We start from the raw sequence: 21,172 nt of genomic DNA, 5'->3' as shown, positions 1-21,172 counted from the left end.
TTTTTCTAGTCTAGCCAAATAAACTTTTACTTTCTCAAAATTCTGGAGTCTGGCACTGGTGGAGAGTTGAAAATTTTGGGGTCTCTCATCACCTTCTAATCGGGAACACTGCAGAATCCTGAGTTTAGTGTGACTGTTTTAAAACAATGGCTTCACTTTAGGTCCTGGGTTCTGTAAGCCGCCTGGCTCCTGCCCTCGGGGATGGGGAGATGGCAGCTTCCCTCTCACGTTTCCAAATCGCTGGGTTTCACACATGCTCATTTTGCAATGCAAACACCATCACTCGGTTTTATTGGTTTTGTTATATCAGCCTCTGAAGCAGGCAATTATTGGTGTGAACATACATTTAAAAAACATAATTTTATCGGGTTGAGAGTGTGCAACAGTGTAAACTCGGTGAAGTGCTGTTGGTGAAAAGTATGTGCTGAGGATGAAATCGGAAGGTCAGCAGGCTGAGGAGTCTTCACGAGGAACAGCGGCAAGCCTCAAACCCAGAGGGGACAGCAACACAAACGGGCCTCCAACGACGCGTCTTCGCATGTAAACTTTTGGACGTAAACTTTATGCTTCAGGGTGTCTCCCCGCCGCTCTGAGAGCAGCCCTGTCCGGCCGGGTCCCTTGCTTGGGGAGGGCCTGGCCGACTCCTGTCCGTGGCCCCGGGAGCCCGAGTTCAGACGCTCCCTCCGGGGAGGGCTGGCTGCCTGAGCTGCACCTCGCTCTTGCCTCGCTTTGGACACTCGGTAAAAAAGGGTAGGCCACGTTCGCGCCTGCGGCCTGAGCGCCGGCTCTCTCCTCGCGCCGGCGCCCTGCCCTTCAGGCGCAGAAGGGCTTGCCGCCGGCCTTGGGCACGGCCAGCAGGTCCTTGGCGGCGCCGGCGGCGAGGGCGTCGGGGGGCGCGGCGGGAGGGAAGGGGCGCGCCAGGGGCGTGGTCAGCACGTTGGCGCCCGACCCCAGCGAGCGGCCCAGCGGCCCCCGGTCCAGGAGCGCGCTCTTGGCTGTGGCCCAGGCCTGGTTCAAAGTGCTGTGCCTGAGGATGGGGTCGTGGAAGACCCCGTCTACCCAGTTTCTGAGACTGGTTACCGGGGAGTCCTGGTGCCTGTCCAGGGCACCGGCAGGGGCCGGGGCCGCGGGAGAGGAGGAGGCGGGTGCCGAGGAGGGGACCGCAGGGCCCGCGGGGGGGCCTTGGCGCTTGAGCATGCACGAGGGAAACTCAGTCTGGCTGAAGGCGGTGGCGGCGGCCGCGGTGGCCGTGTGTGCCAGGGACCAGATGCGCGGCTTGGCCTCGAGGCCAGCCGACGCCCCAGCGGGAGAAAAGCCCAGCTTGGAGTCGCAGGCCTGCTGGCCGCCCCCCGCGCCCGCGCCCGCCGGCTGCTCCGGCCCGGCCGCCGCACTCCGGAGGCAGCTCCGGGCCCTCTCCAGGTCTTGGTCCAGAGCGGCCCCACCCCCGGCGGCCAGGGGCATCCGGAGGGCGCCCGGAGCCTCCTTCCCCGGGGCGCTGGGCCCTTCCGGCCCGGTGGGGACGCGATCCAGGCCTCCATCCAGGGGCTGGAAGGGAGGCTTCAGCTCGCACTCCGGGGGTTCTCCCTCCAGAGGGTCAAAGTCCTCCAAGTCGCTGAGCTCCAGGTCCTTGCCTTTGCCGATGGGCTCTGCCGAGAGAGGAAGAGTGACCAGTGAAGGGAGACGGGGTGGCGGTTCGCCGAACCCGGTGCCCTGCTTGTGGGTTCTGAGCGCACGCTTAGGGGCCACTTTGGAGCGAGGAAAAGCACGTGCGCATTTCTTCTAGCTCCCATCTCCTCCAGGCTCCTGGTCCCCCCCAAGCAGGGACCAATCTGATTTCGGCCTCTACCAAACGGGCTGATTTTGGATCTTGAAGCTTGCGCCCAGCTCACTGCTCATGTCCCCTGGCTCACATGGCCTTGCTTCCTAGGGGCCAGGGCACGCATTCGCAGCTGAGGCCCAGGGGCTTGCTTTATCCCACTCCTTGAGAGGTCCGAGAACCGCAAGAAGGCGCAGGGAGGCCCCGCCCTGAGACCAGGGCCCGCACTGCCAGCCTCCCGGTTACCTTCAGCCTTGGTGCTCTTCAGGGGCTGCCCCCGGCCTTCCTCTTCACCCCCGTCTTCCCCCTCGCCCTCGGCGTAGGGCCGCTTCTCATCCGCGCACTTGTTCCTCGGAGGCCATGTCATCTTGTTCTCCTTCTTGAGGCGCCGGCGCGCGTTGGCGAACCAGGTGGAGACCTGCGTGAGGGTCATCTTGGTGATGATGGCCAGCATGATCTTCTCGCCCTTGGTTGGGTAGGGGTTCTTGCGGTGCTCCTGCAGCCAGGCCTTGAGCGTGCTGGTGGTCTCTCGCGTGGCGTTCTTCCGTCGCGTGCCGCTGTCCATGGTCCCGTACCTGGGGACAGGCTGGGCAATGGGGCGCGGGCAGCGGCCCCCGCACCGCGAGCGGGCGGCCAGGGCCAGGCCCACTCGGCTTTCAGCACTGGTCGTGGTGGGGGCAGTTGTGTTTATGGTGTTATGGGTTTTACCCAGGTGGGCGCTGGCTTTTAATGTTTACATTTGATTAAACCTATATGGAGTCGGAGTGGTCCCAGTGGGTGGGGGAGAAGCGGGGCGCAAGGCCAGCCAGGTCTCTGTCACCCTACAGACGCCCATGTCTCTGCGAGGTCCTTTATTGGGCCCCTTTGATCCTGAAACCAGGAAATCACATCGCAGGGACGAAGAACCCAACGATGCACCACAGGTGGGCAGAAACGGTCCCGAGCGCCTGCGGGGACATAGTGCCCGCAGGGTCTACGTGCGAGGTCTGGGCTTACAGTGTCTGTCGTCCAACGGAGACCTGCCGTCTGCTGGTGCGCAAAGGCGCCCCTGTTGGGGCGGTGGGCTGGGCCGGGACGCACCACACAGGCCGCACCTCTCCGGGTGGGGGAGGCGACCGAAGTCTGGGCTTTGGGAGTCGGGAAAGACTGCGTGGGTGCCGCGTGGGGAGCCGGCTTAGCCTTTAGGCCCCGGCGGCACGGACTCGCTAGGAGGCGGGTGCGCCCAACCCCGGGTCAAGCTCCGGGTCAACCGGGGAAGGCCCCTGGCTTAGTGACCCAAACTTTCAGAGGGGGCGTGGCGCGGGGGTCAGGGGTCGGGGCCGTGGGGGTCGGGGGAGGGGCCGGGGCCGTGGCGGGTGGCCCTCACCTGTCATACGGGTACTGGCCCAGCGCCGGCTCGTAGGGGTAGTAGGCGGCGGCGGCGGCGGCGGGAGCGAGGCCCGCATGCGCAGATCCCGGCGCGTCCTTGGAGTCGAAGCTGTTCTGTAGGAGCCCGTGAGCCTGGGGTCGCAGCTTCCGGGATGCGACCCAGCTCGACCCCACCCCTAGGAACACTGGCTCGGGCGGGCTTCCTGCAGACCCCTGGGCAGCCGCCATCCCGCCCCCACCCCCACCCGCCTGGCCCGGTCCCAGAGTCTACCTCGGGCCCAGGCAGCGCGAAGGAGCCCCAAGATGTGGAGTGAGGAGGAGCATAGTTGGGGTGTCAGGGAATAAGAGAGGAAAAGGTCGTGGGGGGGTGAGAGAGGAGAAGCTGGGGGCAGGAGCGACTGGGGGATGGCAGCGGAGGAGGGGCTGGGCGGGGGCGCAGCGGGAAGGGAGGCTGGAAGTGGGGAGGAGCCCGGCGAGGAGAAGAGGGTGGGTAGGAGACCGGGTAGGGGACAGGCCCGAGCGAGCTGCGACAGAACCACATATCTGATCCCAACTCAATAGCGAGCAGAAAACAATAAGCACATTCAATACGAGGCCCTACCCGCCAGGAGCCCCCAACGCTGGGACTGGTGAGCTCTGAAGGACCAGGCTTGGAGGCTAGGGTTAGGGTAGGGTGGGGTGTGCCTCTCCCACCTCCCAATGCCTGGTCTCCAGGGGACTCGCCCGTTGCCTCCAGAGTTTGGGGAAAGTGAGTTTGGCAGATTGGGCGGTAGGGGCGAGCGTGGCAGGCATAAGGTTTGCGAGGCACCCCTCCCCTTACCAGCGAGTAGAAGGCGGACGCTTCGGAGCCGTAGGTCACGTAGTTGCCGTAGCCCTGCGAGCCGCCGTAGGGGCCCCCGTAGACGCCCAGCGCCGCGGCCGAATTGAGCTCGTGGCGCGCGGTAGCCAGCAGCCGGCTCTCGTAGACCGGGCAGTAGACGGGCGCTTGGGCCGAGGCCGCTGGCCCGGAGTCAGCCAGCGTGCGGCCACCGGACTCGCAGCACGTGCTCAGGGAGTTGGTGGTCATCAGGAACTGGGGGAGAGAGCGGCGAGGAAGAGGGGGCCCCGGGACTCGAGGCTGGGCCCCTGGGCCTGCGTCCGCCCCACGCACAGCCCAGGCGGCGCGCGCTCCGTGTCCTCGGCGCTGCCACCGTCCACACGGGTCCGCGCGTCCCTTTCCAGGATGCAAGTGCGCCCGGTCTCCTCCAGCCACGTGGGGCCCAGCGCCCCCTGGCCGGAATGTTCACACCCTCCCGGGGGGGGGGTTCCAAGGCCTCAGCGCGCACGCCCTGGGGTGCCACGTCTCTGCTGGGTTCCCAGGCTCCCCAGGGCACAGCCTCAGAGCCCAGGAAGGGGTGGAGGAGAAACAAAGCGGGAAATGGGGGCCTCTGCCCGCCCCAGGGTGGGTCTCGAGGGGTGCGTGGCACAGGCCCCGCTTGCTGGGAGGTGACAGCGGGTGGCTCGTTTAGCGGGGCCCCCTTACCTGGGGTGCCGAGGAGTAGGGGTACCCAAACTGCGGGTAGGACATGGCGGGCCCGGGGCCGGCGGGCGAGGCCGGCAGGGTCCTGAGCGAGGGGCCGGCGTGGCGTGGCCACTGCTCGGGGGCCGCGGGCTTCTAGACACTGGGAGGGCGAAGCAGAAGAGCCGGTTAATTCAGCCACAAGCTCGGTAAACTTTTCTAAGTGGAGAGGAAAGTGAGCCGCGGCGATCCTCTCAGCTTCACACTCCGGAGCCTGGAGGGGACACTGGGACCGGCCGGCCTCGCAGCGGCGACACAAATACATATTTTGCAAAAAAGGGGGAAAAAAATGAGTCGTGCGAATCCGTCAAGTCAGCGGAGCGCGGCTTTAAGCGGCGGAGGCTCTGACGTCAGCCCCACGCCGCGCAGCCCGGCCCGGCCGCAGACGCGGGGGTCACTCGGCCCCGGCCCGGCCGGGCGGGGCGGGAACAGGCGGCCGCGGCGCCCGGGGCGGAGGGCGCACGGCCGGAACAAATGAATTTCCTCCGAGGAGCAGTCAACGTCGCCCCGACGCACGGAGTTTCTCCTTAGTCACCGAGGACGGGAGGACTTTTAATTAGAAATTAATTGATGAGCAGCTGCTCCTTCCTGCCCCACTGTAATCATTAGTCTCAATTACAAATGAGACGGACGAGGGGTGTGCGAGTGAGGCTTCGTGGGAGACATACTCAACAGTTAAAATTAGTCCGGCGCTGGCGCAGCCGACCGGCCTCGGCCCCGCGCGCCCCTCCAGGTGGAAGGCAGGGAGGCAGGCAGGCAGCTCCGCGGGCCGGCGCGCGGCGGCCGAGGGCGGCGCGCCACGACTATTGTTTAACCGGGACGGGGCGAAGCCTCCCTGCAGTTCGAACCCCACAGCGGGCCGCAGTTCCAGCACCCGCGCAGCCACCGGCGCGCCTTCCGCAGCTGGAGGTCAGAGTGCCCCGAGTGTGTGGGCCTGGGCCCTCCCCGGAGCCCGCCGCCCCGGGGCTCGGTGGGCCGAGAGGCTTCGCCACTGCCGGCCGCCGGGCCCCGGGGGAGCCAGCCCCTCCTCGTCCAGTCCGTTCCCGCTCGGCGCACCGGCCCGGCCCTCCCTTCGCTCGCCCCCGCCCTCCCCCGGCCTCCCCCTGCCCCTCGCGGCTGAACTCGGGACTGCCAGACAGCACGGCGCGCTCCGAGGAGCAGGTTTCCCGACTCGGCTCCGTGGCCCCTAGCGCTGCGCTCGCTCCTCCCGGCGACCTCCGGGCCTAGGCACCGGGGAGGGGGCGCGGGGCGCCATGCCGGGGCGCAAGGAGCGGTCGCGGGCACACCCCAGCGCTTCCTCAGCCAATCCCCGGCCTGGAACCTTGCGCGAGTCCGGCGCCCAGGCGTCAAGGGGACGCCCGGGCCCCCCGGAACCCCGGCCCGCCTACGGCGCAGCCACCCTGCGGGGCCCGGGCTAGCCCCTGCCGCTCCCGCCCGGCCGTGCCTCCCGCGGCCGCCGGGAGGGAGCCGTTCGCGGCGTCGCTGTGCAGACTTGCTGGGAACGATCCCTGGGTTCAGACCTGTGAATCGCCCCAGGGTCACCCTCTAATTAATGATGACGTTCTCGCCCTCTCCCCAGCTGCAAACCTGCCTCCCAGAAACGAAATCTGCCCGCTCTGACAGCTTGGTTCAAGGTGATTGATGACTATCTGGAGACCACAGTACGCATCCTATAATATCTGCTGCGTAATTGCTTTAATTTACAGACGAAAAGTACGAGTTCTCCGATCGCGCTGGACCGCAGCCGGCCACGTCCGAGCGGCCCGCAAAGGAAAATCCTCGGAAATAATGAATAGCCGCTCCATGCAAATTATTCAGACAGTTTAGCGTCTGTAGCCGGAAGAGATATATAAAGAACACGAGTCAAATGACATTAATAATTGTTTTTGAATTCTGTATTGATTTCATGGCGGCCGCGTTTCTTTCTTTCTCACCTGAATTGCTAATATCACCTTCCTGTAAATAATAAGAAACTAGCCACCGGGGCTTCTCGGCAGAAATGAATCTCGCCATCTCTCTCCCTCCTGCGCCGCTGCGCCTCCCCTCCCCCACTCTGCCCTCCTCCCCTCTCCTTCCCGTTTTCCTGCTTCGGCTGAGGCTTTTAGGAAACATCCTCCTACTTTCCATTATTTATTGTTTACAAACAACTCACTCTCCCCGGGTGATGGGGAGGGGAAGGCGCCCCAGCCGGGGTGGCCGAGGGCTCAGGGAGAGGCCGTCTTCACTGGAGGCAGGCATTCGGCATCCTTTCCTCGCCCCCTTCCCTTGGCCAGCACCGCTCCCCCCCGCCCCGCCCGGCGATTGTAAGCGCTCAGCCGCCGGGGAGGAACCCACCGCGCAGGTCCCAGCGGCCAGCGCCTCGGGGCCACCGCTCGCCGCGTTCAGGCCGCGCCCATTTCCTCCCCGGAGATTCGGCCGCAGCTCCCTGGAAACGGCGCCCCTGAACACGCACTATTCATCTTCTAAGCGGACCTGCGCACCCTAGGCGCGGGGTGGGCGCAGCCGGCCGCGCGGCTCCGGGGGAGGGGTTTCAGGGGCTGTCTTGACCCTCGCCGCTAGTTCTCCTGTTTTTCTTTCCAGCCTGAGCGCGCGGACAGACACTCGCAGTCCCGCCGGCCCGGGTCTCGCCGGCCGTCTTCTTTCCCCGGCCCTGAAACCCCACTCGCCCGGGGCGCTTTCCTAGGCCTCTGACCCCGATCCTCGGCGCTGGCCCAGGCCAGAATGGCCGCGTGAGGGGCCGCCTGACCCCAGATTGGGGAAACTTGGGGCTGCGGGAGGAATCTCTCTGAGTTGCGAGGCTCCCACACAGCTCCTGCTAAGCTCCCTGAAGCCAGGTTACCCCGACCGACCGTCTCCACCCGCGGGCACACCCCGACACCCTGCTGCCAACCTGTGCCTTGGTCAAGATCCGTCTGCCCGAACCCAGTGCTTTCTGGGCCATCTTTGTCCCCTAGTTAAGGCAAGAATAACTCTCCCGCGTGCTCTCCTAAAAGGCCCAGGCTTGAGCTGAGTCCCCGGATCTCTCTTCGAGAGCGGGACAGACCTAGTGTCAGAATCTCAGGCGCCATTAAGCTAAACGCGCCTGCATAGACTCGGCTTCTTGAGCCCACTTCCTCGAGGGACCCCAGTTCTAAACACCCCCGCGGGCAGGACCTGCCGGAAGCCAAGCGCTTCCCCACGGGCAAGGCAGCGCCTCGATTTTGGTCAGATGCCCCCACAGGCCTGCTGAATTCCAAAGGAGCCCGGGCCAAGGAGCCCTGAGGACGATTAGCCCCAAATCCTAGAGGTCCTTGGATCTCCCTTGTTGCCCAGGGGTGATGTCGGCCGTCGGAACCACGGCGGGCCCTGGGGAGAGAGGCCGGTCCTGACCCTCCTCGGCTCCCGGCAGGGCTTCACCCATGAGATCAGCTGAGCCCCCGAGATCTGACCGGTCCCCAGAGTCGTCCCCGGGGGCCTCCGCGCCCCTGCACCGAGAGTCGTGCGGGCGCGGCGCGGGGGTGGGGGCCCGCTCCAGCCCAGAGAAGTTGACCCGAGCCAGGAGGCTGGGGCGGGGGCGCGCAGCCCGGGGCAGGGCCTTCCTCTCTCAGGCTCCGGGCCCAGCCCTGGGGGCGCGCGCGCCGCCCACTGCTCGCGGACACCGGGCGGGGTGTGGGGCTCGGGGATTCTAGGTGTCCCGAAGCCCCACTCGCGAACCCCGAGCCTGGAGGGTCGCTCTTTCGCAGCCGCTCCTCTGGGATCTCCCGCGAGCCCGGGGCAAGCCGCAGGCGCCCGGGATGAGTCCTCCTCGCGAAACGCCCCGCGCTCCGGCCCGCTCCCTCCCGCTTTCCCACCGCGGCCCCGCCGAGGGCTCGCAGGGCGCCTCCCGAGCTGGGAAGGCTGGCAGCTGGGCGTCCCAGCGCAGGCCCCCGGCTCCGCGAGGCCCCCGTGCCTCAAGCCGCCCCTGCCCCCCGTTTTCCCTCCAGTTGCGGCCGACGCGGCCGCCTCCAGAGACCCCACCGGCGGGCAGCAAACTTTGCGCCCCCAGCGCAGGAGCGATCCTCGCAAAGTTTGCGCGGCCGGGCCCACTCCCTACCTGCGCCGGGGACGCGCCCGCCCGCGCCGCTCGGGCGCCGGGGCCGCGGAGAGCAGCGCGCAGCCCGGGACGCACCGGGGAGTCGCCGCCGCTGCCGCCGCCGCCCGCGCCCCTCGGCGGCCGCGCGGAGCCTCCGCCTCCCCGGCCGGGGGGAGGGGTCTCGGAGCCCCGGGGCGGGGGCGGGCGCGGGGACCTCGCCTACCTGCGGTGGCGCCGGGCCACTGCCGGCCGCCCGCGAGGGCTCCGCGCGGCCGCTCGGCGCGCGCGCTCCGGCAGGGAGCGGGCGACAACTAATGGAGACATTTCCAGGCGGAGCACCTGGCGAGCGAGCGGAGCGCGCCGGCGTCCCCAGGCGCCGCGGTCGTCAGCCGAGCCCGCACCAGCGTGACGTGGGCGAGCGAGCGCGCGGCTCCCACCCGGCCGCCCATTAACGCTTTCCCCCGCGGGCGCCGCGCGCTCGCCGACTTTTCCCCTCCGCCCGCCCGGCGCGGGGCGACCGGGGCGCGCGGGGCGCAGGGGCCGGGATAACGGGCGCCCCCGGCCGGCGGCGGGGTGGGGGCGGGGGCGCCCCGGCTCGAGAGGACCCTCCGGCCGGAACAGGAGGGCCTCGATCGGGTCAAGCGCTCGAGGCGGCCTCGGGGTCCTCGAGGGCCTTCAGAGGGCCCTCCCCGCGCCCCAGCTTTGCTGCCTGGGGCCTCGGGAGCCGCTCTGGGACTGTAGCCCAGGGTCTCCCCCCTCCGCCCGGCCCCTCTCTCGCCAGTCCCCACCCCTCAGTCCTCTCTTGGCCTTAGTATCCCGGCGCTGGGGATCCAAAGGAGCGCCCGCCCGGGTGCTGAAGGCCGAGTACTCCTTGGAGGGGGCTGGGGTCCTGACTCTGGGGCCTACCTCTCTCTCGCCCCTCCCCCAACGCTGCTCCTTCACCCTGGGGGGCCCACTTTCCCCCGTGTCCCCGCTAGGCCCCACCCGGTCGGTCGGACTCGGAGGGCAGCGGGTCCTGGGCTGGGCGGGAGGCTGGCTGTGGGCGGGGGGCTTAGGCAGGTGAATCTGGGTGTATCCAGGCGACAGGGCCTGCTTGGGGACCAGTGAACCTGTGACCTGCCCAGGACCAGGCCTCCCGCCAGGAGGGCTTTATCAGGCCTTCCGGGGCCTGCTGGCTTGGGCCTCTGGCCTGGGAGCGCGTTTCCATGTGGACAGTCTGTGGCTTCTGCCCCCTGCGGCTGGGAGGGCAGGCCGGTGTGATGGGCCCAGGTCCCGGCCTCCCTGACCCCTGACCCTCCCTCAGCCCACCTGGAGCCCCTGGCCCTGCTATCCTCCCAGACCCTCGTCACGTCCACTTCAGAGAAGCCTGAGCTTGTTTCTGCTGGGACTCCTGGCCCGTAAGTGACGGCTGAGGTTTGCTGACTTTGGGAGTGTCTGAAAAAAGTTACTTGCTGCCAGCCCACCCCTTTTCTGCAGCAGCTGGAGAGGCCGCGAGTGTTTGCCAGGCTTCACTGGTGGAGGGTGGTGCTCCTGGCTGGGCCGACTTTGTGTCCCGCGTTGTCGCGGTGGGACGGCCGGGCTTCCTCTGGGAGAGGAGGGTCCAGTGGCCGCCCCCGCCAGCTTCCTGGCCCTGGCGCTTCCAGTGGCTTCTGTGGGGGGAGGGGATCAGCTCTGGCCTCTGGGCCTGCTCTGTAACTGGAGGCCAGGCCTCCTCCTGGCACCTGCCTGCAGGTACCTCCCTGTCCCTCTGCCCTGGGCTGATGGAAGTGTTCCGGGAGGGGGTGTCCGGCGGGCAGGGGATGGGGGGCAGCGGTTGCACCCTGGGGAGGCTGGGGTTTGCCTGCATCTCTGCCCTCTCCATCTCCTCCCTCCTGCTGTGCTGGATGCTCTGGGCTGTGCCCTGGGGCCAACAAGACAGGCAGCCACCTCCTCAGAGAGAGCTTACCTGGACTCAGATTCTTTTCATAGCTGAAGATGAGCAAGGCAGGCTTGTGTTTACGACCTTGATTGGGTGATAAACTCAATTCACATTCAGCAGGGCTTCCCTCTCTAGCAACAACACGCTGCTGCGTTAGAGAGCCCAGGCAGCCGGAGAGGTTCTGTTCCTGCAGGGCCTCTGTAGTCCTGACCACTCCAGGTGCCTGGAGGTGGCACCACGGGGAGTCCTTCCTTGGGAGTGAAGGCCTCCCTTCCCTGGACTCGCCCAGAGACCGTCATCTGGATGCTGTCAGCTCTGATCTGGCTCTGGACCCCTGACTGAAGGCCTGAAGCCTCGGTGGCCATCCTCTGTCCCCTGGCCCCTAAGCGCTCGGGCAGAGAGCGGCCCCAGCCCTCCCGCCACGTTGCCAGGCCCTCCTGGCTCTGAGGAAATGACGAAACATCCCTGGCCAGCAGGTATCTGTTCGGCATCGGAGTGGTCCCTCTGGGAAGTGAGAGGGCGGCATGGGCTCCTCGGGAGGGCCGCGGTCTCCCCCCGCCCCCCTGCCTGGCACGAGCTGCCTGCCGCTGTGCCCCCACCTCTGGTCAGTCCTGGCTCCCCAGGGCTGCTACTGCTGCTGCTAAGTCGCTTCACTCGTGTCCGACTCTGTGCGACCCCATAAACGGCAGCCCACCAGGCTCCGCCGTCCCTGGGATTCTCCAAGGAGCACCTTTCAATCCCTCTTTTGTTTTTCCTGTTGGCGGAGCCGGAGTGCAACCTGAAACAAAAGTCTCTGTGCCCCCAGGGCTTGGCCCTGCCTGTATCCTCCCCCTCGCCTGAACCTTGCTGTGACTTGCAGAGGCATTTGGGGGTTGAAAGCCCGAGCTGGCGCTGACTAGGCCAGCTCCCACACTGCCCCTGATGCCTGCCATAGCCCAGGGGTCCTGGCGTCCACGGCCCCCTGCTCCCCAAGGACGCAGGAAGGACAAGAGGCTCTCACCCAGCCCCGAGAGGATGCTGAAGGGACTGGTCCTGAGTGAGGACAGCTTCGGAGAGACCCCCAGGCCCAGGTGTCCCAGGGATGCTGCTGTTGTTCTTGGAAGCGGCTGGTCCTCGGTCACGCTCCCTGGCCTGACTGAGCTGTATAAGGGGACCTGGGTCCCAGGGCTGCAGCGAGCAGCCTCCTTCATCTTTGCAAAGGGTCCTCTGGGGAGCCTGTTTCCCTCTGGCTCCGGGGGCTGCAGGGGAACCTTTCTCGCTTCCTTTCCCCTTTGAAGTTCAGTTCCCAGCTCATAAGGGCTTCCAACACAGTGTGAGAGGGTTTCCTTGTTTCAGAAAAGCGTGGCGTCCGGATTAGGGCCAGGGACCTGTGGCCTGGCCCCTGCCCGGGTGACCTCGAGGGGCCGGGTGGGCCGGGAGCGTCGTACCTGCGTCTCACCTCCCTTCCCCTCGGGGTGGGAAGGAAGCCGCAGCAGCAGAGGCTGGCACGTGTGTTTTGTTTACTCCTTTCTTTTGGAACACGTGTGTCCGTAACGATGAGGTGCGTCGGCAGATTTTAGGGAGATTTCTCCTATGAGAAGCTAAAGGCCGTTAACCCAAACCGTGTCTGTAGTTGGTGTGTTTAAACGTAATGTGTGCTCCGGGCCCAGCCTGGAATCACCGATGCCCTAGCCTTGAAGAGACGTCCAGAGGAGAGGATGTTATTGTAAATCTTAGAGAGGAGTAACAGTACACGCCTTCGCCCTGGAATTTGAATATTGTTCTGAAGCCCTTCACATAGGAAAGAGGAAAGAAAGCAGGGTGGAAAGAAAGGGAAACCCAGCCCCAGTGTGTGAGCTGTATTCATGCAGGGGACCTCCCCAAACAGTGCAGGGGTGAGACCCTTCACCGAGGAGCCTCCCTGGGCATCCACCTGACATTTGCCCAGAGAAGGAGTGTACTCCCCAGACAGATGAAGAGCTGGGGCCCCCCTGTCCCCTATGGGCCGCTCTCCTGCAGCCTCCGCACAGAATACTTACTGAGGTAGAAGGCGGCCGGGTACCTGGTGGCCTGCGCACAGGTCAGCAGGTAGATGGGGAGCGGGTGCAGGGAGGGGGCAGTGCGCCATGGCCTCCACCTGCTGCCCGGTGCCCCCGCCTCTCCTCCTCCCCCAGAGGGGTTCGGGGTTTGGGGGTCTGGGAGGCTGCACCCCAGCCCCCCCGGGCACTCTGCACTCAGCAGGTCTGCCGTGGAGGAGCCCCTGCACCCTGCATGTCACCGTCCTGGGATGGCTGGCGTGTCGCCCTCCAGGGGTGACTCGGGAGGCGTGCCGCCGTCTGAAGGCGGTCCCCCCGTCCCTGCCGCGTCCAGGGAATACTGCAGATCCCCGTCAGACCCCAGTAGCCGGTGGCTCCCCGGAGGTGACCAGTGTAACTGCTGGCTTTCAGTTACTATGGCAGTAAATCATCTGGGAACGTACTCCAGGACTTAGCTGGTTTTTATATTAAAAAAAGCCATTTCAGAGTATTTTTTGAAATCCAATTAATTGAAGGCCCCAGATAAAAGGAACACATTCTTAATGGCTGTAAAATAACCCGAGGGAGGCGAGGGGCTGGGGCCGACTTCAAAGGGCTGCAGAAATACTTACTGTTTTACTTTAAAAGTATCCAGATCAATGACTCAGTCAAAATTACTTATACGTCTAGCAACCTTTTCATTTTCTGTTTGCAAGTGAGCACAAGGCACTCTTCCCACCCAGGACCCAGACGCTCCAGAGAGGACGTGGCCAGGACCCTGGCTCACACGTGGGCCACCCTCTGCTCGGACCCAACTCTGTGCGGGTTCAGGGCCGCCCCGGGGAGGGGCGCGGGGCCTGGGACCGCGTAACCGGGCGGCCTCACCCCCAGCCGTGTCCTCTCTCACAGCTCCGGGGGCAGCGGTCCGGGCCCAAGCTGGGCTCGCATCCTCCCTGCGGGCTGGCCCCTCTCCCCGCAGCCTGGCCCCCCTCCAGGACCCTGCGGCCGCGGCCACAGAGCAGTCTCCCCACATGTGTCTCAGTCTCCGTGTCCACATGTCCCCTTCGTAAGGACACGGGTCACACTGGACCAGGGCCCGCCCTGCCAACCTCGTCTTTACTTCTGTGCGCAGTTACCCTGTTTCCAACTGAGAGGGGCACCTCGTGGGTTTGGGGGACATGGGGGTGCCTGACGGGCCCTCCCTGGCCTCGGTGAATTCCTTGAGTGGGACCCTCCTTCCCCGCGGCTGGTTACCGCCCCCACGTCACCGTGGAACCTGACTCTGCTGGCTCAGTCATTGGTGGTCCCCGGGGGGCTGGCGTGGCTCTGAAGCCTGGGGACTGCCCTTACCTGTGCTGCTTCCGGCCCTCTGCCCTGCTCCGGCAGCACTGCTGATCCAGCAGCTCTTTCAGGGGCTTCGGGGCGTCTATGGATTCCACTGGGGCTCTGGCCATCCGACCGGGCCCTCCCGGATAATCCCAGCATGGACTCGGTCTCCTAACGACACAGCTGAGAGGTGACGGGCTCTCTCACCTCTGCTCGTTCTGAGGACACAGTGACGCTTGTCCAGGCAGGACTGGACCACAGGCATGACTTCGCTGCATGTCTCTGGTCCCCTGACCGCGCCGTCTCTGGCTGTCTTGTGGGCACTGTGTTCTATGGAGGGGAGTGGTGGTGGGCAGCGTTGCCCACAGGGTGGGATTGCACGTCCCAGCCACCTTGGGTCAGGAGTGACCCTGTGACTGCCTCTGGCCACAAGATGTAAGCAGAGGTGACCTGTGTCACGGTGGTGCAGAGCGGGGATCCATGTGTGCGTGGTGACGGCAGCCTCTCAGAGGTGAGGCTCCTGCACCAGCCTGCGCCCTGGCAGACGGGCCGCGGGGACCCGAGTCCACCACCGTCCTCAGCCACCGTCTGGCCGGGGCTGTTTGCGCCAGCAACACCGCCTGTCCTGTCTAGTGGACACGCTCACTTTTTTGCAAGTCAGATTAATAATGTTATCATGTAATTGTATATTATGTGATTGTACTATAATTGTAAGATATAATTATGAAATGGTAATTGCATATTATTAGGTACTTACATATTATAATTTTCAGTTCAGAGAAAGCAGAAGCGTCACCTTAAAGGGAAGATGCAAAGTAAAGGCAAAATACATACGATGCCTTTAAAGACAAAATCAAAATCACTCACCCCGTCCTCACTTTCATAGTCATGAAAAATCGGGTGTTTTCATAAAAGTTTCTTAACTTAGAAAGGCTTCTGTTGGGGAACATTTCCAGGCCTTCTGTCATCCCACCAGAGACGGAGTGTCTGGCCTGGACTCCGCGGCCGTGGGCCTCTGCCTCGGGTGGCCCAAGCGTCCACCCAGATGGGAGCTGCCGGGATGGAGGTCTGGGGCAGACCTCGGGGGAGGACCTGCCGCGGCGCGGACCGCTCGCTACAGGGACGTCAGGACTGGGGGACACAGGACCGTTCTGGCAGCTCCGAGCTGCTTACAGAAGAACGGTGATGAAACAGCATTGTAAACCCGCAGTCCAAATACACAAGGAGCAGAGATTCGAGGCTGCTCCCTCGAAGCCAGAGTGTCTTTTCTTGTAGTTTAAGGGACATAAGAACATTTTCTATCTTGTCGTTGTTCAGTCGCTCATCGTGATCGACTCTGTGTGACTTCATGGACCATATACAGCACGCCAGGCTTCTCTGTCCTCTGCGTCTCCCGGGGTTTGCTCAAACTCACGTCCATCGAGTCGGTGACGCCATCCAACCATCTCATCCTCTGTCGTCCCTTCTCCTCCCGCCCTCAATCCTTCCCAGCATCAGGGTCTTTTCCAATGAGTCAGCTCTTCGCATCAGGTGGCCGAAGTATTGGAGTTTCAGCTTCAACATCAGTCCTTCCAGTGAGCACCCAGGACTGATCTCCTTTAGGATGGACTGGTTGGATCTCCTTGCAGTCCAAGGGACTCTCAGGAGTCTTCTCCAACACCGCAGTTCAAAAGCATCAGTTCTTCAGCGCTCAGCTTTCTTTATAGTTCAACTCTCACATCCACACATGACTACTGGAAAAACCATAGCTTTTGTTATCTTACAAAATTATTAGTAAATAGAACTATTAAATAATGTTTATTTTGTATATTTAATCTATTATATAATGTTCAATAAACACTTGCTTAACATTAAATGGTATTTGATATTGCCTACTGTCTTTTGTCTGGCAGGAATATTCTATTTTGACACAGTCAGATCTCTCATGGCCCTTAATGCATTTACCAGGTTTTTATGTTTTATGGTCATGTTTCCCATCAGCCTTCTTCTGCTTTTGTGATCCTGGTGTTCACGCAGGGGCCGTCGGTCCGGCTGGAGCGTGTGTTTGCCGTGATGCGGTGTGAGGCGGGTCGCTGCCGTCTTCTCTCTGACGGGAGCCGCGTCCCCGTCATCCCTCCAAGCTTGCCCTGGCTGGGCTGGGGGGGCGGCTGCTTCCTCTCCAGACACCCTGCTCTTTCAGTCCCGGTTTTCAGGAGGCGCAGCCACCACAGTTGAAGCCCCACGTCATCGCGTGTGAAATGAGCTTTGTGGACACAGGCATCGTCTCCACAGGTTTCTCTGGAGCCCGTGTGGCCTGAGGCCTGGGGTGAAGGGCCCGTTCCCAGCCTCAGGCCCACTCTCTGCTGGGCCTGATGCTCAGGCCGGTGCAGCATCCACGGCTGGGCACTCCCCCTCTTGGCTGACGGGCACAGCTCAGCTGTCCGCTTTCTCGCTGCCCAGCATCCTGTCTGCAGGACGATCCATCACTAGGAGAGCGCCAGAGATGAAGTCACCAGAGGCATTGCATTCCAGGCCGCCTAATGTCTTGTGACAAGCTGCAGGGGCTCTGAATGTTGAAGTTCTGCCCAGGGTCCTGGCCCCAGAGCAGGAGGCTCACTGCCTGGCTGGATTCCTGTCCCGCCTGTGGGTGCCTTGTCAGGGAGGGGCCGGGTAAGGGAGGACGTCTGGCTGTGTCCACGTTCCTGCAGGGCCTCGGGGGACCTTTCGACAGATCTTGGAGTCCCAGACCCCAACCCTCCTCCAACCTCCTGGTGATAACCCTGACTCTTGGTGCCTGGACATGGAACAACGGACTGGTTCCAAGTTGGGAAAGGAGTACGTCAAGGCTGTACATTGTCACCCTGCTTATTTCACTTATATGCAGAGTAAATCATGAGAAATGCCGGGCTGGATGAAGCACAAGCTGGAATCAAGATTGCCGGGAGAGATATCAGTAACCTCAGATATGCAGATGACACCACCGTTATGGCAGAAAGTGAAGAAGAACTAAAGAGCCTCTTGATGAAAGTGAAAGAGGAGAGGGAAAAAGCTGGCTTAAAGCTCAACATTCAGAAAACTAAGATCATGGCATCCGGTCCCATCACTTCATGGGAAATAGATGGGGAAACAGTGGAAACAGTGAGAGACTTTATTTTCTTGGGCTCCAAAATCACTGCAGATGGTGACTGTAGCTATGAAATTAAAAGACGCTTGCTGCTTGGAAGAAAAGACCAACCTAGACAGTATGTTAAAAAAGAGACATACTTTGCTGATAAAGGTCCGTCTAGTCAAAGCTATGGTTTTCCAGTTATCATATGTGGATGTGAGAGTTGGACTATAAAGAAAGCTGGGCGCTGAAGAATTGATGCTTTTGAACTGTGGTGTTGAAGACTCTTGAGAGTCCCTTGGACTGCAAGGAGATCCAACCAGTCAGTTGAAAAGGAAAACAGTCCTTATATTCAGGAAAATCAACCCTGAATATTAATGGGAAGGATTGATGCTGAAGCTGAAACTCCAATACTTTGGCCAGCTGATGCGAAGAACTGACTCATTGGGAAAGACCCTGATGCTGGGTAAGATTGAAGGCAGGAGGAGAAGGGGACGACAGAGGATGAGATGGTTGGATGGCATCACCGACTCCATGGACTCGTGGCCATGAAAATCTGTCTCAGCCAAGTACATACATGAATAGAAAGAATGGACGCTCTTGAAACAAACGCCAGGCCTCTCTGACCATCAGTGTGGGTCACCAGCTGGCAGAGGAGACGTGTCGTTTTGGGTCCCCTGGTCTTCATGGTCGCAGGGGAAACATCACTGGTTTTCTCTTTGTTTCCCCCGAGTTTTATTTATTCGAAGTACAGTTGATTACGATGTTGTGTTACTTTCTGCCGTACAGCACAGCGACTCAGTTCTACATATATATACATGCTTTTCCGTATTCTTTCCATGATGGTTTATCACAGGATATTGACTATAGTTCTCTGTGCCCTGCAGTAGGATTTTGTGATGTATCCATGGAGTTTGTAATTTCCTTTAGTTCTTAAAGTTTTTTTTTTTTTTCTGGACTGGATGTTGGGCCGCGTGGTCTGAAAGATCCTGAGCTTTGAGGAATCGTCTATGGACTAAAACCTAAAAATCCATCCATCTGTTGGTTGCTACATTTTACCCACCTCTGTGCTTGCAGTTGCCCCGCCCAGAGGAGCTCACGGAGGAGATGGACACGTCCACCTTCAGCTCAGCCAAACGCCAGTGAGGATAGCAGGTGGACTATGTAGGAGGGAGGGGGTGCTTTCACAGGAACCCCAGAAACAGACCGTGTGTGTCCAGTCCGATCACGGTTTCCAGGGCTTCCGGCGACTCCTGGCAAGGCGGCTCAAGTGTGAGTCCCGATGGTGAGGCAGGCGTCCAGCTGGATGGCGGGGCGGTGTCTCTCCACGGGCCATGGCTACTGCCAGCCTGTGCTCAACAGGAAACCGATGCCCGTCTTCCCGCCTCGTGGCCCCGGGATCTTGTTTTCCCGTGTGTGTGTTTGCCGCTGATTTGCTTTCTGGGTCTGATGTTGCCGTTTTGCAGCCTGCCTCTGACCGAGGGTTACAACTTTGTTAGATGCCTCCCATCGCCCACCCAAAGCGCAGGCTCCTCCGTGAGTCTGGTGCCGACTGCGTGCCGCGCTGTTGCGGACCGGCCACTCCTAGTGGCTTGCTGTCTGCGGAGGCATTCCAGCATGCCAGCTGCAGGGGGCTTGGGTCTCAGCCCTCACCTGTGATGCCTCCCTTGTCAAAGGCACCTCCTCCTGTCTGGCCTCTGGTTGATGGTGGACAGACCTCATGGGGGCCTCTTGTCAGCGGCTAGCGGAGCTTCCGTGAGTCAGAGGCCAGGGAGCAGGCCTGTGCCCCCGCATTGATGGCCTGGGGTCACCACCTGCCCTCGAATGGGGCCATGTCAAGCCACACCTGTTCCTGCTCCCACAGGGCCGCAGGGACCCTGCCCCCGAGTGCAGGGGTCTCTCTGGGTGGACGTGGCCGGCTGCGCCTGCCCCTCTGGCAGGGGGACAGCAGTGACCCCTGGTGGGCAGGGTGGTCCGCTTGGCCCATCCTTTGAAACAACACAGAACATGCCCGCTGGGACCGTGATGTCCCCCTAGTCCCAGCTCCACATTGTAAAACCGTCTCTTGTGGAAAGCTCCAAGTGGTTACAAAGATAAAGAGGGATCACAGACTGGTGAGAAGATGCAGGTGTTGATCGACCCGTTTTTATGTAAACTCGCTCCAAGCCTCACTCACGGCCAGTCTGACCCACGGTCCCCAGCCTGTCTGCTCTGAAGCGCATTCAGGGCCTGGTGTCTGTAACTATTTCACTATTCCTAGTGCTAGGGTGCTAAGTCGCTTCCATCGTGTCTGACTCTTTGCGACCCCCTGGACTGTAGCCCACCAGGCTCCTCTGTCCATGGGATTCTCCAGGCAAGAATACTGGAGTGGGTTGCCATTTTCTCCTCCAGGGGATCTTCCCGACCCAGGGATCGAACACGCATGTCGAATGTCTCCTGTGTTGGCAGGTGGGTTCTTTACCACTGGCGCCACCTTTATTGGGGCTTAAACTGCCCAGTTTTGGCCGTGGGAGCCTCCTCCCGGGGCAGTGATGCTGGAGGGATCCCTACTTTTGGGCACAGCAGCGGGTTCTGAGCTTGTCTCGTGCCTTTCCAGTCCCAGTCCTGGGGCATTGGCTCCCGCTGGAGTCCTGGCTGCTTCGGCAGACAAGTGCTGCTCCTCAGCCACCGCCCAGGACTGCGTCACCAGGTTTAGGGTGGGGGATGGGGCTGCAGGCTGGCCGCAGGGCGCAGCAGGCCCTGTGCGGCCCCGCCAGCTTCCTGTGGGCGTGGGGTCCACGCAGGGACAGTCCACGCAGGGACATCCAACTCCCACGCGGGGCTCAAACCTCCCCGAGAGTCTCATTGTAACCATAGACGGGACACTTCCAATTACCGTTACCATCTACAAATGGACATGAGTTTGAGCAAACTCCCGGAGTTGGTGATGGACAGGGAGGCCTGGAGTGCTGCGGTCCATGGGGTCGCAAAGAGTCGGACACGACTGAGTGACTGAACTGAGTCGAACTTTTGGTATACTGTGTTGATCCATAAAAGGAAACCCTGCTTTATATTACGGGATATCCTTCTCTGGTGGCTACGGAGAAAACATGCTTCTCTTTCTCAAAACGGATTTTGTTGCCACCACCCGAGGGGGGCTGGTTGGTCTCTGTCCTCACGGACCCGCTGCAAGGATGGTGCGATTTTCATTAAAGCGACGCGGCCCTGGCCACCCTCTGCGCTGTGTGTCGGGGCAGTGGCAGGCGTCTGCCAGGCGGGAGACCGAAGCAGGAGGTGCGGGGGTCTCGGTCCCCCAGCAGTGGCACTGAGGGGAACAGCTGTGAGCACAGGGATGAAAAACCCTTTTCCTGCTGGAACCCCAGATCCCCTAACCGGAAACCCTTCAGGAGGCGCTGCTAGGTCTCCAGGTGCGGGAGGGCAGAGCGGCTTAGAGGAGGCTGCCCCAGCCAGGTCCTTCCCCCTGGACTCCGGGGTCCCCCGTCTTGGTCCCCTAGGGCCGAGCTCCCCAGATAACCCTCCTGGGATGTCTGCAGCGATGGCAGCTTTCCAACAAGGAAACAATGGTCACAGTCAAAGTGAGCCTCAGCCCGGAGGCTCTGGGGGGTGGAGGGGAGAATGGACCTTGCCCTTGACTTAACTTTTCTGAAAGTTGGGGACACCCTCATGTTGCATGACTCCCTGACTTTTGACACTCGTTTAATATTTCACCTGAAATGACCGTTTGATTAAAGAGGAAAGCTGGTTGGGATGTGATGCTGGCCCTTCCCAACAGTCACGTGTATAACCACGCAACACACATATTTAACCTTCCCGACGCTCGCGTGTACAACCTTCCCGACGCTCGCGTGTACAACCTTCCCGACGCTCGCGTGTATAACCATGCAGCAGGCGCTGGTGCGGCGCCGAAAGCATCCTTTGCTGCTCGTCATCTCTTTCCTCTGCTTATTACTTGCCTCTCTTTATTCCAAATTTCTAGCGAAGTTTCCTGGAACAATAGCTTTCTCTCCTAAACTCAATTGATTTTATGGTCCTCAGAAATGTTTTTCATAAGCACTT

At 61.9% G+C, this 21,172-nt stretch overlaps 1 protein-coding gene and 1 long non-coding RNA gene across 2 annotated transcripts; one reads left to right on the top strand and one right to left on the bottom strand.

The window, feature by feature from the left end:
• Positions 1-260: 260 nt before the first annotated feature.
• IRX4 (iroquois homeobox 4) lies at positions 261-9,256 on the bottom strand. Its single transcript, XM_081523570.1, has 6 exons — positions 9,017-9,256; positions 4,707-4,845; positions 4,005-4,256; positions 3,183-3,298; positions 2,063-2,391; positions 261-1,646 (listed from the first exon to the last, which is right to left on the bottom strand). The coding sequence occupies exons 2-6, from the start codon at positions 4,749-4,751 to the stop codon at positions 814-816; spliced, it is 1,575 nt and encodes a 524-aa protein (XP_081379696.1). The 5' UTR covers positions 4,752-4,845; positions 9,017-9,256; the 3' UTR covers positions 261-813.
• A 526-nt stretch (positions 9,257-9,782) lies between these two features.
• Positions 9,783-15,889, top strand: LOC145518753 (uncharacterized). Its single transcript, XR_014063264.1, has 3 exons — positions 9,783-10,190; positions 10,832-11,187; positions 15,349-15,889. It is a non-coding gene; the product is annotated as an uncharacterized LOC145518753 (long non-coding RNA).
• Positions 15,890-21,172: the final 5,283 nt, after the last annotated feature.

This window comes from Giraffa tippelskirchi, chromosome 8 (genome assembly GCF_054371585.1).
Source record: "Giraffa tippelskirchi isolate mGirTip1 chromosome 8, T2T-mGirTip1v1.2.pri, whole genome shotgun sequence".
In the NCBI taxonomy this organism is placed as follows: domain Eukaryota; kingdom Metazoa; phylum Chordata; class Mammalia; order Artiodactyla; family Giraffidae; genus Giraffa; species Giraffa tippelskirchi.
This window is presented reverse-complemented; position numbering and strand designations above follow the sequence as displayed.

What these genes read in the sequence shown, in the direction of transcription:
- IRX4 (XM_081523570.1), bottom strand. Translation starts at nt 4,751, where the DNA reads ATGTCCTACCCGCAGTTTGGGTACCCCTACTCCTCGGCACCCCAG. An exon ending in GGCCAGTACCCGTATGACAG is followed by an intron (nt 2,392 to 3,182) that starts GTGAGGGCCACC and finishes GCCTGTCCCCAG; the next exon opens with GTACGGGACCATGGACAGCG. An exon ending in GAAGAGCACCAAGGCTGAAG is followed by an intron (nt 1,647 to 2,062) that starts GTAACCGGGAGG and finishes CTCTCTCGGCAG; the next exon opens with AGCCCATCGGCAAAGGCAAG.